This window comes from Aricia agestis, chromosome 20 (genome assembly GCF_905147365.1).
Source record: "Aricia agestis chromosome 20, ilAriAges1.1, whole genome shotgun sequence".
Classification (NCBI taxonomy): domain Eukaryota; kingdom Metazoa; phylum Arthropoda; class Insecta; order Lepidoptera; family Lycaenidae; genus Aricia; species Aricia agestis.
In genome coordinates this window covers 7,028,549-7,044,987 of record NC_056425.1, presented here as the reverse complement: position 1 = coordinate 7,044,987, position 16,439 = coordinate 7,028,549, and the positions used below count along the sequence as shown (strand labels likewise).

The 16,439-nt window shown below is 35.2% G+C and overlaps 1 protein-coding gene across 9 annotated transcripts in view; it reads left to right on the top strand.

Annotated features, from left to right (window-relative positions):
• The first annotated feature begins 4,992 nt into the window (after positions 1-4,992).
• LOC121737329 (titin) overlaps positions 4,993-16,439 on the top strand; it is a 35,829-nt gene continuing 24,382 nt past the window's right edge. For all 9 annotated transcript variants that reach the window (XM_042128975.1, XM_042128972.1, XM_042128971.1 and 6 more), the window contains exons 1-2: positions 4,993-7,870; positions 8,009-8,265. In XM_042128975.1, the coding sequence (XP_041984909.1) occupies positions 5,189-7,870; positions 8,009-8,265 (2,939 nt within the window). In that variant the 5' untranslated portion in view covers positions 4,993-5,188. The remainder of the gene's footprint in view (positions 7,871-8,008; positions 8,266-16,439) is intronic.

Sequence of the window (16,439 nt, the reverse complement as noted above, 5' to 3'; positions counted from 1 at the left end):
TTGATCAATTCTACTCCCAAGGGGTTAAAATAGGGGATGAAAGATTGTATGAAACTTTGTCAATTTTAAACCGATCGGACTGAGACTTTGCATGCATAAAGTTATCATGACGTAGATATCCCTTAAAAAAGGATTTTAATAAATTCCACCCCTAAGTGGATAAAAAAGGGGATGAAAGTTTAAATATTTTTAGTTTTTTGCTCATATTGCTAAAACGGTACGTTGTAGAGAAAAAGTGTCTGCTACATAATGAAAGCTCCTAAAATTTACTACAAATTTGTCTTTTACACTTTGCATCTATCTCCAATCATTGCCTTGCTGTGAGCTTTTATCTTTTCGTGCCAAAACCCTCCCGCTCCTGGACATGTTGCTGAAAACACAATGGTGTCGCGTCATTAGTGTTGAGTTTTAATTCTCCAATTTTAGGAACAAACTAAGTTCTAATTAAAAGTAAATATTTTATTCTAGCCTAAACTATAATACTAACAGTTTTTTTTTTCAATGAAATAAGGAGAAAAACGAGCAAACGGGTCACCTGATGGAAAGCAACTTCCGTCGCCCATGGACACTCGCAACATCAGAAGAGCTGCAGGTGCGTTGCCGGCCTTTTAAGAGGGAATAGGGTAATAGGGGAGGGTAGGGATGGGAAGGGAAAGGAATAGGGGAGGGTAGGGAAGGGAATAGGGTAGGGGATTGGGCCTCCGGTAAACTCATTCACTCCGCGAAACACAGCGCAAGCGCTGTTTCACGCCGGTTTTCTGTGAGAACGTGGTATTTCTCCGGTCGTGCTGGCCCATTCGTGCCGAAGCATGGCTCTCCCACGTCTCACAGTTTTCGAGTGTCATTTGATAACGACGATTTTTTCCACTTTAAAACTTCATATTTCACAAATGGATCCCTAAATCGGAAAATGATCTATGAATACTCGTATAATACTTTTTAAAAAACCTATCCAACGAATGGGGTGGCCGCGAAAAAAAAATTCATCCCCGCTTGATGTGATCCCCATAAAAAAATATATTTGTAAGATTTTATATACCATTTTGTCGGCACCATTAATATGTGAATTCATGGCGAATTACAGCTTTATAGGTCCTATAGTCTCTGAGCAAAGCCGCGGATAGACAGACAGACAGACGGACAGACCGAACTATAAGGGTTCCTTGTTGACTACGGAACCCTAAAAAGGCACTGCATCTAGATGCAGTGCCGAATTTATATTTTTTATGCGAGTAGGCCACTTTATTTCCGCCGCCCCAATATTTAGGTACGTAATCTGTAGGGCCTCTATGGACGCTGTCACGCTGCCGCCCCCTTTTAGGACCCTGCTGTCCCTAGGCCGTCGGCCGTGGCTAGGGTTGCCAGGCGTCCGGATAAAACCGGACACAGTCATACTTTTTGATTGCGTGTCCGGCTGAATTTAAAGGAAGTCCAGCTTTTGTAGAGCTTTGAACATATATTATAATTTTATATGAAAATCCTACAACATAAATTAAGTATATTATAACCTATAAAATGTTATCAATAAGATGTTAAAATGTTTTAATAAAACATAAGATTTGTACACGCGCTGCCGTTCGTATTGCTATACTGAGGTCTGAGAGTATAGATTTTAAGTACTCAATAGTAGGGTTTCCGGCTTTTTTATACAAAATATCTCCGTCTAAGTTAACTACTTTGTCCGGCTTTACGGCTTAGCGACCTGGCAACCCTAGCCGTGGCCTATAACGGCCTATTTATAAATCCAGGGCTGTCGACATGAAATGTGGATAGCCCCGGATGTGCTCGTATTATTAATTTCCGTAACATATACACTTAGATTCTAATTATGCATCTACATGATTCAGAGGCAAATCTTACATCATGCTTTGAACAATGATCGTCCTTCCCCTATACTGGCCGAAAAATAATTGTTTCTTATTTTCCCAGACTAGAGTACAGTGCAGGTTTTTTTAATGCATTAAATAATAATTTAAAAATGTAAAACTAATATCTAACTACTTACTACTTGTATTGTGTGATGCTAAAAATAAATCCATTCTTATTCTTACTTCATTACAAAAAAGTTAGTATAAGTACTTAATAAAAAGTATTTTTCGTGTTTAAAAATATGGTTTGTTTAGATTCATAATTAAAATACTTATTATAGTTTAAAAATATATCATTGATTGGAATAATCTAGTCTGTGGATATAATATACTTATTATGTATTTCCTGAGATTTTGTAGATTTTGTAACTCGTCCCATTAGGACGAGATCTTGTTGGACGAATATTCCAAAATCAAATTAATTTCTTGTCACTCGTTGAGTTTTTCATATAATTACTATCATTGCTGTCACTTAAAAAAAACGTTCATTTGCAAAAAAACATTCTGGATCCGGTGGACCAACTGGCAACTGCACCCCCTAAAGTAACCCCCCACTTTAAGATTACTACACTGTTTTTCATAATAATATTTGTTGATTTTCATACATAATAATATTAAAAAGAATCGACTAAACTTTTAAGAAATCTGAGTAGGTATATATATTATGTATTTATGAACGAAGACTTTTTCACCACAGAGGTTTTGATTACGAATAATCGGATTTAAAGTAGGTCATTGTAAGTAGCATTCGTAAGCCTTAGTTGTATGTAAATGTATGACATACAAGGCATGTGTCTTGTAGAAAATACTGTAAGTAAGTTGTTTTTATGATTATCGGTAACCGTTCAAAGTTATAGCAGGAAAATCTTTATTGACATCTGGGGTATTTCAGTATTTTTTCACCTGTTACAATAACTAAAGATGTATGAGCAGTATGACGCTTCTTAAGAAAAGTCGAAAGAATAAAGAAAAGTGTTTAATTTTAAAAAACACAAAAAGGCAAAAAACATAATAAAATTGGTGACATTATCATTATCCTGACTTTGAAGTCTTAATTGGTAGGATATCCTTTCCAAATTACCGGTTATTACAACTTGAAATTGATTAATCTCTTTTTAATTTATTTTTACAGGTGACGAAGAATTGAGGTGCCCAAATTTAGGATGAATGCCCATTCATCCCTCAAAGTCTAAAAAAAGGACTAAGAAAATGATAAAAATATCTTGATAAATTACCAATTTTATAAAATTGATAATTTCAAGACATAAATGAGAAGAAAGAAAAGATTGTTATGTTTATAATATCGTTCGCGGTCAATCTGCAGTTAGCTTGTTATCTATGAGCAAACCATAAAGTTAATATACTTACCTTTTTTTTTTTAAAAAAAAAGGTATATTTAAGTTAATATACCTACCTAGCGGAATTATAGGTATATTAACTTTATGATGCAAACACATATTTTCATTTCTTTATTTTTGTTGCTAAAATTTGTATTATATTATGTCAACTGTTAGGTACAACACAAAATCCAATTAAGAGGAATCCACACCGCCGTTTTTTTCATACAAACGTTGTCCCCTGTTTCCTCCCCGGATAATGCCGGTAGAGTTATGATTTTTTTCCTGAATATCTATGGCCACTATTAGCATGTCCCTATGTTTTATTTTTTTCCATAATTTTATTATTAAAAAAGATAAGAACGTCCAAAAACCCAAAAAAATGGCAAGATTTTCCTGTGTTCAAACAACCTGCTTTAATTTTTAATGAAAAAAGTACTTAAATCGGTTAAGTTTTGCAGAAGGAATCAGCGGACAACGAATCGAAGATTTTCTGTTCTTTTATTAGAACTTTCGTCGTATTGTCTCTATCGCGCTCTGCGGTGGGAGACTTGGGATTGGTGAGACAGCAATACATTTTCAAATACCTATTTTCAATTTCTCTCGCCCCTGGTGTATCCTCTTAAAATGAGAAATAGTATATCTATTATCTAACTCTACAACTGCAGGTAGAGTTCTACTTTTCGGGGTGGCGGTGTGGGGACGCCGTCATCCATCGCACCGAGCCCCCGAGTTGGTTGTGATACACAATGTACTCCTGTGTATCGCGACATTAAAAGCAATGGCTTATGCAAGCCTAATGAGGCCTCTGTTCAGCCGTGGAAAGCCCTTGGGCCAGACAGAGAAGAGCCTGCAGCAGCAGGCACTCGCCGGCGTAGCCGTGGTGTAAGCTCACGTGATCCCGCGGCCCGCCTTGGGCAAATAGTGGAGTGCCGCTGAGTTTTTAGTGGGTAGGGGCTACGTCCACTACCATCTTTCGGGCGCAGCAGAGACCCACATACTTGCGGGCAGGACCCCCATCCCCCGCAAGATGCTTTTTCTCGGCCCGCATTTTCTCGGCGAAAAACAAAAAAAAAAGGTAGAGTTCTACTTCCGAAAATAATCTACGTATGCTGTATAATTTGTTTTCTTTGCACTACTTTTTTTTCTAAAAATTCACACTCAAAGAAATTACACTTAAAGAAAGCTCATAAATCAGAAATTGTAAATGATCTTACCTATTACCTAAAGAAAATACATCTATTTCTGTGGAAAATACAAACAAAAGGTGACAGTAATTTTTTTGTCAAGGCCTTGAAAGTTATTAGAGACAAGGCCAAACTATGCTTTACGCTACAGGTCTACCATTAAAAGTAGATTAGTGCATTGTGGTATGGCATAAAATAGAATGGGGTTAGGCTAGGTTTACCACTATAAGGCTTTATTCCTTAACAAGTTCTGCAGCCAAGTAAACGATTACACATGTACAGTTTTGCGAAATAGTGTAAAATGTGACAATTGTGCAAATTGATAAAAATGAATTTGTTCTTTTTAATATGAATTAGTCAATTGTGCGTAGGATTTGTCCTCAGTGCAATTATTGGAAGGTTTCAGTTAAAAATCTTATGTGAGCTCACTCGACATTGGCGAGTTGTAAGAAAATTACGTTGCCCATATTTATTATGATTCGTTGTGCCTTTTTTGGTCCGAGTCCAACCGCGAGATGCGAGCGCTTACGTGTCGCGAAGGCCTGTGGGCGAGTTGACAGCGGGGCGGCAAGGTGCGTCGGGGGGCGCCGGCGCACGACAGTCGACAGAATCCGCGGGTCAGTTGCGAGCGGCGCGCGCGCACACCGACACGAACGACTCTCGCGAATTGTTTCTCGCTTGGCAGTTTGACATTATATATTATGTGATATTTAGACGTAGATTATTTCGCATTTAAGAATCTCGTAGATAATAAGACGTTTTAATTTATTTATAAAGTTATATAAGTGTTTACGAAATGACTATAAAAAATAAAAAGACTAAGGAGGTGAGCTCGAAGGCCTCGAGCAGTGTACAAAAATCTACCGCGACGACGTCCGTGCAGAAGAGCAACACCGTCCAGAAGGTCAGCTCGTCCGGTAAGAAAGTCCGATACATAGAGGTTAAGGTCGAGGAGGAGGACCCGCTGATGATCACGGATATATCCGATCACGCTTCCTTGAGTGGTTCCACCGTCTCGGAGCTCTACAACAGCCACCCGCATTACATCATCACGGAGGCTCCGTCGATCCCCGACCTGTCGCAGTCGAGGTCACTCGAGCACAACGTGAGCGATATGGCTCAGTCTACGACAGGTGAATATGTGTCCTCCTCGGTAGCTCAGGAGTCCTCCTCCCACCAGCAGAGCTCCACGAGCCAAACATTCCACTCCTCGTCCACGTCTGTGCAGCAATCTGACACATCACACGGTCAGACTTTCGATAGAACGATGGATTCCTCTGTGGACAACAAGACGCTCAACACGGCTTTCATTGATAGTTCCTCTCAAAATTTGATGAGCTCCAACAGCAACACGTCAAAATCTCACGGTGAAACTCAGTCTTTCATTCAGTCTGAACGTCAAAATTTAATGGACACACATTCCAGTACGTCGCGTACATCACAAGATAATGTGAAAAATACAAAGACTTCTGTAGATTCTAAAAATATTCGCGAGAATGAACGCCACAAAATAGTTCCTGGTACAACACAGAGAGACAAAACGGTTAGATCCGATACGTCTAACTTTTATGGAGGCGAAGGAAGTCTTGACAAAAACAAAAACGTTAAACAGTATTCGTCTACGACGAGCACCAGTGATGCTAAAAGCAGTAAAGTCATGAAATCTTCATCTTCTTCATATGTAGTTGAAATCATAGACGGGAAAGAGCGCATAATAGACAGTTCAAAAAGAGAATGGGGTGATGCACAAGAATCAGCATCTAAAGAAGCATATGCCAGCATTAGTGGCACTGACATAAAGCCTGAAACCGTATACAGTGCACAAAATTACGACATGAAATCCAAGTACGATACAGGAAAAGATGGAAGTAAGCCCACAAATGAAATGACAGTCATAGAAGATTCGCGAGTGATAAAAGACGGAAAACAAATAACAGTTCATGACAGCATCATCTCTCACAAGGACAATTTAACACAACAACAGCATTCTTCTATTCAAGATTATTCTACATCTAAAGATCAATACCAGTCTAACGTTTCAGAGACAGATGCTCGTTATACTAATAAAGACACTTCGAAAACAAACACAATAATAAAAGACAGTAAAACAACTAATCAAAGATCTAATATTAGAAGAAACATGAATCAAACTGATTCATCAAATTTCTATGGTTATGATGCCACTATACAAAATGAACTTAAAAAAGTAGGAGACATTTTGCATATAAACGAAGTTGACAATTTGAACTACTCAACGAAAATAATGAAAAGTAACACAAGTAGCGCTCAGCAAGCATCTACATCGTCTTACGCGTTTGAAGTTGTCGACGGAGTACAGCGTGTGGTAGATAGTTCTCACAGAGAATGGGGTGATAGCAAGGAGCTAGCTACTCATGAAAAAAGTCATTTTATTAGCGGCACAGGAATAAAGCCCGAACATGAATACTCAAGACATGTATTAGACAAAGAATCTTACTATGACACCGGTAAAAATGGCATTCCTAAAAGTGCTACACAAATCACGGAGGAATCTGCTTTGTATAAGAACGGTAAAGAAATTGCATCAACGAGTAATACTTATGCAGGTGACTTTACCAAGAAACCTGCAATCACCGAACATTCCACTATTTTAGAAGAGACTGATAGTAAGAATATATCTAGGACTTCGAATACAAATGTTTCTTCAGATCGTCACACATCTACGGATACATATAAAACAACTCAAAAAGACATCAAAGATACTACATCAACTGTCAAAGATGTCAAAGACGTAACGAAGACGACTGATTTTATAACAAATGAAAAGAACAATTTAACAAAAGAATCTACGTCTAAGACTGAAACAAAAGATACTCGTACTACATACGAGAGAAGCACGGGTACCTGGAATGGAAAATTTGTTTACGAGAAAGACGAAGACAGGCCTCGGCGTCCTAAAGAAAGATCACCATTTGAGACGCCAGAACATCAACAGCTTAGACATCATTTGAAAAGACAAGATACAGAAGATAACATTATTCTGTCTTCACGAGACATTAAAGATTTTACGTCTATCAGCGATCTACGTAAAATTATCGAAACATCACAAACCAATAAAGACATTAAAGTTAGCAACAATAATATTGTGATCAAAAGAAATATCGATGACAGAGTTCTAAAAGAGATTATTGAGACGGTTAAAAAGTACCCATTCAAACGGATCGATAAAGTGACATTCGGTACTAAGATAAACGAGGATGTTAAGGATCTTTACGAAGGTATTGATACAGAACAAACTACAGTTATTAACAGAACGACTGGAGATGCCATTAAGAAATCGTTTGAGGTGGAGAAAACTAGAAGTCAAATTGAAGTAACAAAATACATAACAGAAAATGGTATAACACGGAAAGTTACAACTTATGAAGATGCGAAGGAAGACGAAAAGGTTAAGACCGATGTTTTCGTCGACAACAGCTCGCTAGACGTCAGAAACTTGGTAAGTTTAATTATTAACATAAATTAAAAAATGCATCTTATTTTTTATCTTATATATAATTTTTTGAAAGACACATAATGATCTTATAAGGTTGCATATAGAAAATTAGGGAAAACTAATGATATCTTAAATTTTTAGAAGGATGTCCGCACAACGAACGAAATTACCGAATACGACGTGGTGGATCGATCTGTCACCGACACGAGGGAAGATACTGTGGTCCGCACTGTCTACGACGAGTCTATCATTGACGATAGAAAGACTGTGCGAGACGACAGAACGGTAATAGAAGAGACTGTCTACATAGACGAGACCAGGCCGCGACAAGCAGGCCCCAAGAAACCAGAGAAGATTGTTCACAAAGAACAGTGCATCTGCGAAATTTGTACCTGTGGGTGAGTAATTTTTGTTTTTATTTTTTATTTTTCAGTGTAGGAGTGTCTTGGGATAGGAATATTGAGGTTTTGAAATATAAAGTATGTAATTAAAACACGTAACGAAGAAACCAATAGATTTTAATATTAAGGGCCAGTTTCTCCGTACTCTATCTATCAAGTTAAGTGGTGGATAGCCTATCCGGCACTTATAGTGCCGGATAGGCTATCCACCACTGGTAACAGGTCCTAAGAAAGTATATTTAGATTTTCAACTATTTCATAAATAAAAAGATTACTATTATCGTATCGATAACATAAAACTTAACTTATAAAGATAAAGATTATTTACTGTTAAAAAAACACTATGTTGTTTTTCTCATAAGTCCTAATAACATAGCAAAAGTCACCTACAAGATTACATTTCTGACTTATTTAAGTATGTCTTTTATGATATTATCCGCGATCTCAAAGTATTATTGCACTTGTAGGAGTGCTGAGTAGGTAGTGAATTTGTATGTAAAACCTATTTTAGCTTACCAGTCGTCAAGTCGAAGCCGGTTGATTACGTAATTTTCAACTGGGACAACCTCCTACCTACTTAAACATACTGTTGAGTCTGTCCTGTTTCAAAATACAGTATTTCTCTTGAAAACAAGAGAAATACTGTATCCTTTTTCGAAAGTCAGACAGACATTTAAAAAAAAATGTCTGTCTGACTTTCGAAAAAGGAATTGAAAATTCAAATCTGACTTTCGAAAAAAAAAACAAACTCTACATTTTAAATTTTTATTTATTTAATGTGACTGAAACTTGAAAGTTATGCCAGGATCGTCTAAAATATACTTTGAAGAAAAAAAACGAATGATAACCGAACAGTAGAGTTTATAAATTCTCTTATCACACGTATGGCAGCTATTAGTGCGTGACCTAAATATTTATATGTCACATACTAACCTAACACTATCTACGGATAGTTCTGTTTTATCTAAAATTTCTATAAGATAAGACGTTTTCTGTCCTTTACATCATAGTATGATACTGGACGTAGATAATAGAGATACAAAACATTTGCACGAATTGTTTGACCTTCAGATTTCCGAGATGACCGCTTGAATCATGAACTCATGGCGTCATCGTGAATTAGTTTTGCAAACTAACATTCATGTATTAGAAATTTACTTGAAAGGCTAGTGCAGTGAGAAATAATTGGATATTTATATTAATCACATTACACGCGTAACGCCACCAAAACTAAAACTCTACACCTTAGTCAAAATATTGTGCATCTTGACCGTTCCGCTTCCGTCACATAGCTGTATAAATGTGTATAAATTCAATGTTTTTATTTTCATTATGAGTTATGATACACCACACAGTTGGTCTTAATAAAGATGTTACAAAACTTACGAAGTTAGGACTATACTTTTTCAGAAATCGAGACATAAATTGTGTCACTTTGGTTACATTTTAAACATAATGTTACTTATAAGTGAGATATTTTGTACCGTAGTATTTGATGCGGTAATTGTAAAGTTAATATGTTAAATTACTACGCCAATTAACTCTAGCCCAATTTGAACTGTTCCCTCATACAAATAACACACTCATGAGTTTTGTGTGACTGTAAATATTTTACATGGAAAATATACATTTTGTAATTGTTTTCAATAAAACAAATTAAAAAATTCTTTAAAATATAAATGCCAAAAAGCTATTTAGTGTATGTACTCTATTTTACAATAATATTTAAACCCTTTTGTCACCTGAAACTCGTCCCACGGAATTTGTTTAAACCCTTTCGTCACCTGAAACTCGTCCCATGGAATTTGTGTAAACCCTTTCGTCACCTGAAAATCGTCCCACGGAATTTGTTTAAACCCTTTCGTCACCTGAAACTCGTCCCACGGAATAAATTTTTTTAATATAGTATTCAGTCAGTCAATATAAAGGCCGGATAATATATCAGGCTTTGTAGTAAATCTCATATGACATATTATTTCATATGACATTTACTACATAATAGAGTTGAATATGGTAAGTAATTAAATATTTTTCATTACACCAAATGAAAAAGAATTCACTAAAGTCCAAACAATTGAAATTAAAAAAAAAGAATTGACCATGTTGCGAACTCAGACCATTGGTCTGAGGTTTCGAATGCTTTAAATATAATTTAAAGTGATTTGTAATTTCTTGAACGAAACCTGTGGCTCACATTGACCTTGAATATATAAACCGTTAAATAAGAATATTGCGTCATGTTATACTTTTACGAACAAGCTCATTACTTCATATTTATAAAGTAGGGTAAAATAATATATACAATTCACATACGTAGGTACGTAATATTTTTACGCTGTGTAATTTTAATCTTGAGTAATTTGATAGCAGTATTTTTGTTTGAATGTTTGTGTTCATATTATTCGTTTACCTGCATAATGAAATCATAATAATATAAATTATTGAACAATAATTGTTCTCTACAAATACAGTAAGTTGTTACATGACACTTCATTTATGAATGAAGAAAATATAATTGCGATTAACGATTTTCTAGTCTCTATATTTATGAATAAATAATATTGTTAAGAATTTTCGTTCGTCTCTAGACGAACGAAAGATAGTATTTATGCGAGAAATCAATCTAGATTCTAAACTAAATTGATTTCTCGCATAAGTACTTGAATGATACATTGATTAAGAAAGAAGACGTGTCGACGTGTAAAAGAAGGAAGAATTTAGTTTTGTATTATGGCGTACGGATAAAATATAACGTGGGCTAAATTCTAGCTGTTTTAAATCATTATGCGAATCGAGTACAAAACAGGTTTTACCACTGTGAAATCGGAGATAGAAAAGTTCTTAGAAACAAAATTATTTTTGCTCTGTATCGATGATAATATTTAAAAATATCAAATAACCATTGATAAAAAAGTACAAATGTTGAATTATGGTAATCCTTTATATTTTATATATAATTTGTATATCAGCTGCGGAGTAATGATAATATACTTAGCATATATTTTTAAATATATTATGCTATATCATTACTCCGAGTACGAGTATGATTAAATCCTTAATTTAGCTGTGTATAAACGCTTTGGTTTGTCATATTTTATTTTGATACTGATTACGATCCAGACAAATGTAGAGTCGTGACTTTTATACTTATAAATAGTCGTTTTGAAGAAAATCTATGATTGTTTACAAAGCTTAGTTTCTTGTTAGTAGTACTCTATAAATAAATATGCTGCAATACATGAGCAATGCAGTGATTTCCGCACGAATAAATGACTTTATATTATTACTAGTTGAGAGAACTGAGAATAATATTATGATTTTATCTATATTAGAATTTAGAAGTTAGTCCTTTATTAAAAAGAAGTTTAATTTCAATAATTATTAAAATACTTACCATTTTTAATTTCGATTAATTTAATTTATAATATTATGTATTTTCATTACTACCACATCACTGTACAGCATTGTCGAAATTGATAATGGGCGAATATCAAGGTGGCGAAATTACAACTACCCTGTTCAAAATTGGGTTCCAACTCCCAACCCATGTTCATACGATTAGAGCGAAGAAATGAATTTAAACTGGATTTCCTTATTGAATGTAAACAATACTTGTATGGTTACAAACAGTGTATTATAAATGGTATTATAGTTAAAGCCTATAGCGCATTATGTATTCTGTATTATAGTCTGTGGTAACTGGTGACGCGACACATAGATAAACCCTGACCACAATCACGTTACAACACATATCGTTTTCTAATACCTAAGATGCCTAAGATACAATATACCGTAATATATTATGGTAAAACTGTATACTTACTGTAGATTCCTTTAAAATTTAAACAACAGTATCAATTATCCGATAATAATTAAAATTTCCTTAAACAAAAAAACTTCTCAGAAAAAATCAGAAACTTTTTCAGGAACACTCTTGAGTGGCTTCGTTGATTATTATTTAAACATATTAAAGTAATGTTGTAGCTAAGTTAAGTACATTCTTTGGCTCATTTTTAAATTAATTAGAATATTGTAGCTCAGGCTCAGTTTTTTCAATTCTAAAAATATACCGTTTTTCGATTTATGGTCCTTCGAAAGATTTTTTTTTAAAGTCATAAGACCCTGGGGGAGGCCTTTGCCCAGCAGTGGGACAGCATAGGCTAATTAAAAAAAAAAAATTACCTTATTACGCGGGTACGACCGAAATCGCGGCCATTGTCACGGTATTGCGACAGTATGATGCAAAGAGGTCTTTGTACCACATCCGATTTGTATGCATAGGTGGGGCATACAGCTTTCACATGAAGTCTGTCTAGTGTTTTGGCTCGTCATCATAGAAATTACTTAATCTCTTTTTCAATAAAGTGAGATCATCGTTAATAGAGAATGAAATTGTTTCTGAAAATGTAGAGATGTGTTTCTGAATATAGACGAATGAAGCTGATAAAAGTGTTCAGAAAGTCATCTGTTTCTAATGTAATAGAATCATTATTCACAAGCTAGGTCATTATACCATATTTTAGCAGTACATTACGTAGACCGGTTTGCAAATAGCTGTTTTGAAGACAGGTATATGTGGGCAAAACTTATGGTGCTATCTCTTTAAAATATATTTGCATACATTAAATTAGCTTTTATTTTTTGAGCTGTTGCTCTGATTTCAATCAAAATATATTGAAATAATATGCTCAATGTCATTCAATTATGTAGATGTAGGGGAAGCCAGCCCAAAGTGGCCACCTTAACTGCCAATTTAAAAAAAAGACGAAATATTATATATTTAAAAATAAAAAATGTACTACCAGATAGTGTATTTATTATATTTCTGTTATGTATAATTCATATTGACCCTAATCTTAAAATTAGCTCATGATTTACATATTACGACAATCTGTCAAAAAACCGCTTTGCCTAAAGCGGCCATAGGGGTAAGGGCAAAGTGGCCAGCCCAAATGTTCACAAGAAATGGATTTTTTTTCTTATATTTAAATGTAATTTTTTGGTAAAATGAATACAAAAAAGGTAGGTAGTAAAAAAGGTATTTATTAAAAACAAATTAACAATTAGTGGTATCAATATCAGTCTCCAAATTATCATAAAATATTCTTTAAACTATAATTTACCATTACCTTTTGTTTTATATTTGTTCACCATCTAAAAAAATATTTTTAAGTTAATATTAAATTTGATGATCTTTGTGGCTCAGTAGTTGAGCGTGTTGCCAGCGCTCAAGCTGGGGGTCGCAAGTTCGAATCCCATCGATGGAACAAAAAGTTTTCAATGTTCCCGGGTCATGGATGTGTTGTATTAAATATGTGTATGTTATAATAAAATCTTAAAAATATATCATATAATTATTAAATTTATTTCCGTTGTCTGGTACCTGAAACACAAGTCCTTAAAGTACATAGCATGGGGCCAGACTGACGTGGTGTGAAACGTCCATAGATATTATAAAAAAATTTAAATATAAAAATTATCATAGAAAACTATATATAATGGTGGACCGGGCAAAGCGGCCAGGTGGCCGCTTTGCCCGGTCCACTTTGCCCTTTGGGAACAGTTCTGTTTTAAACATAATTTTCTCTAACATTTTTTATCATACTCAAGAATAAAAACAATATACATAAAGCTTAATAGATAAGAAACGACACCGGGACAACAGAAGCAATCAAACATACAAAAAAAAAATGAAAACAGGAAGAATTTACCTTGCATTTTTTTAATAAAACGTGCAATTCTAATGTTTTAGTCACAACAAGCGCGCGCCTTCCCCAACCGCTCCCGCGTCACTGCGCGGGGCGGGCCGGGATGTTCACAATGCGTAAGAGCGGCAACGTCACACTGCCTTCACAAATAACCGAAATATTAAGGGTGGCCACTTTGCCTCCTATGGCCACTTTGGGCTGGCTTCCCCTACCAAGTAAAACAGTTTAGTCGCTACAATTACCAAATAAAACGGGATGAATTTTAATTTATTTCTATATTTCTCTACGTTATATTAATTTAATATCATTATCGAATTTTCAAATAACATGTATTCGAAATATTCGAATTTAAAAATTAATGATTTATCATACACAACATACGTGAACTCGTCCCATCTAGGCATTCAGCACACGTCCTGTACAAGATTGTATAAGTTAGATGGATATGGTCTTGAGCAATTACCGTTCATACAAAACAGGCGGGCACGTTTGTGATATGAACACGACGCGTGATTACACCTAGTTATGTCTGTATTTAAATAGCTATGATAAATGCATTTTAATTTAAACGTGTTATCAGGGCGAGCGAAGCGAGTCCTAGTATGTATAATGTATACCCAGCTACCTGAGCATTTTTGTGGTACACTTTACGGAAAAACTATCACGCCTTTTGATTTGTTCTTTAACATAGTAATTTTTATTTATATGTGTAATCCTCGGTCAGTCGAGTTTTGGTTATTATTACAATATAGAAAAAAACTGCCTTAAAGATTAATTAACATGCAGAAAAACGACGCGACAAAGCTCGGCTTTCAGCTAGTTATTATAGTATGGAGGTGAGGAAAAATTTACGTGTGACGGTTTATGTGACGTGTGTAAATTTATGTGACGGTCCGAATACGAGAGCTTTCAAAAGAGAATTAATCTCAAAAATGCATAATCTAAAACTTTATTTATATTTTTCTAATATTGCAATTGGTAATAAATCCAGTCATTTTACCTGCTATAGTCCATTCAGACTTAACCATATCGATGACTGACGTAACTCTATGAAGAGTTCAGTATTTTCCCGCCCACAATACGGGATACATACAAATTACCAGCCCGACATTCTTGACGAGTCATTCAGAGTCCATTACAACGAACTCTATCATTGTCATTTGTCATATTCTATGATCATAGCCAAACGTACACTCGTAAACTCACACTTTGTTTCTTTCCTTGCCGTCGATCGTGGAAAAACGAGACATAATAGAATTTCTATTGTGTCTCGGTCACCGGTGACCGTATGGGGCTTGATGAATTAAGAATAACATTCATACGGTTGTGTTATTTAAAGTTATTGCTTTATATTAAAATGTGGATGATAAAAATAGGTTTCTCAAAATTTTAATGTTAATTAAAATAATAAAATTACTTGTCGTCCCCCGAAATTAGTGCACAAAATTCGATGGGCCGAATTTTTGTAGGACGACTGAACATGGACCCTAATTGGGACGAGTCGCTAACTTAGCGAAATTTCTGTTCAGAATATCCAGAATATTATACAGTGTGTAACAAAAATAAGTGATAATACTTTAGGGTGTGTACGTGTTCCTTGTAGAGTGTTCACTGTGAAAGTAGCAGCTCTGAAAGATGATTTTTTTTTCACATTTGTATGGGCAAGGACCCGAGCGTCACGAGTTTCCCCATACAAAAGTGATAAAAAATTTTGGTCTTTCAGCACTTTCACAGTGAGCTCTTTACAAGGAACACGTACACACCCTAACTAAAGTATTATCACTTGTTTTTGTTACATTCTATATAATAATATTTGTATTACATGAACAATGTATCTCCGCTATTTATAACCGTGGCGAATTAAATTATGAGTGAGAAGAGAAATTGTTCGCGACAGTCTTGCTCCATTGGTCGCGCTAACAGCTTAATGGATGCAAGTGTTCATCCGCTATTAACACATGAACAAAGCTAATTGCTAGGACGGACAGACTTAATTTAAGCAACAAGGCGTGATTGTCTCTGGCACGTGGCACCTGACTGAAATGTTATTAACGGACTTGTAAAATGAGGTTCAGTTAGTATTATAAGTGTTTCGATGTCTAGTGTCTACAAACAAAATGTATGCATCCTAATCTACGAATAATAAAAACTAAGGAAAAGTAACTCCGTCAAAAAACATGCTCCACAATACTTGTCAAAAAAGTGTACCTTAGGTACACATTTCAATACATTTGAGATAATTAGGTGACCTTGAGCGGTACTAGGCTGACGTTACATGACAGATCAAAAGGAACCAAATTTAAAACGGCAATAGTATGGGAGTTACGATTCCGTTACGATTTAGTTTTTACTATTCGTAGATCCTAATATTATAAATGCGAAAGTGTGTCAGCCTGTGTGTTACCTCTTGACGCCCAAACCGCTGAACCGATTTTGCTGAGATTTCGACTTTGAGTCCCGGGA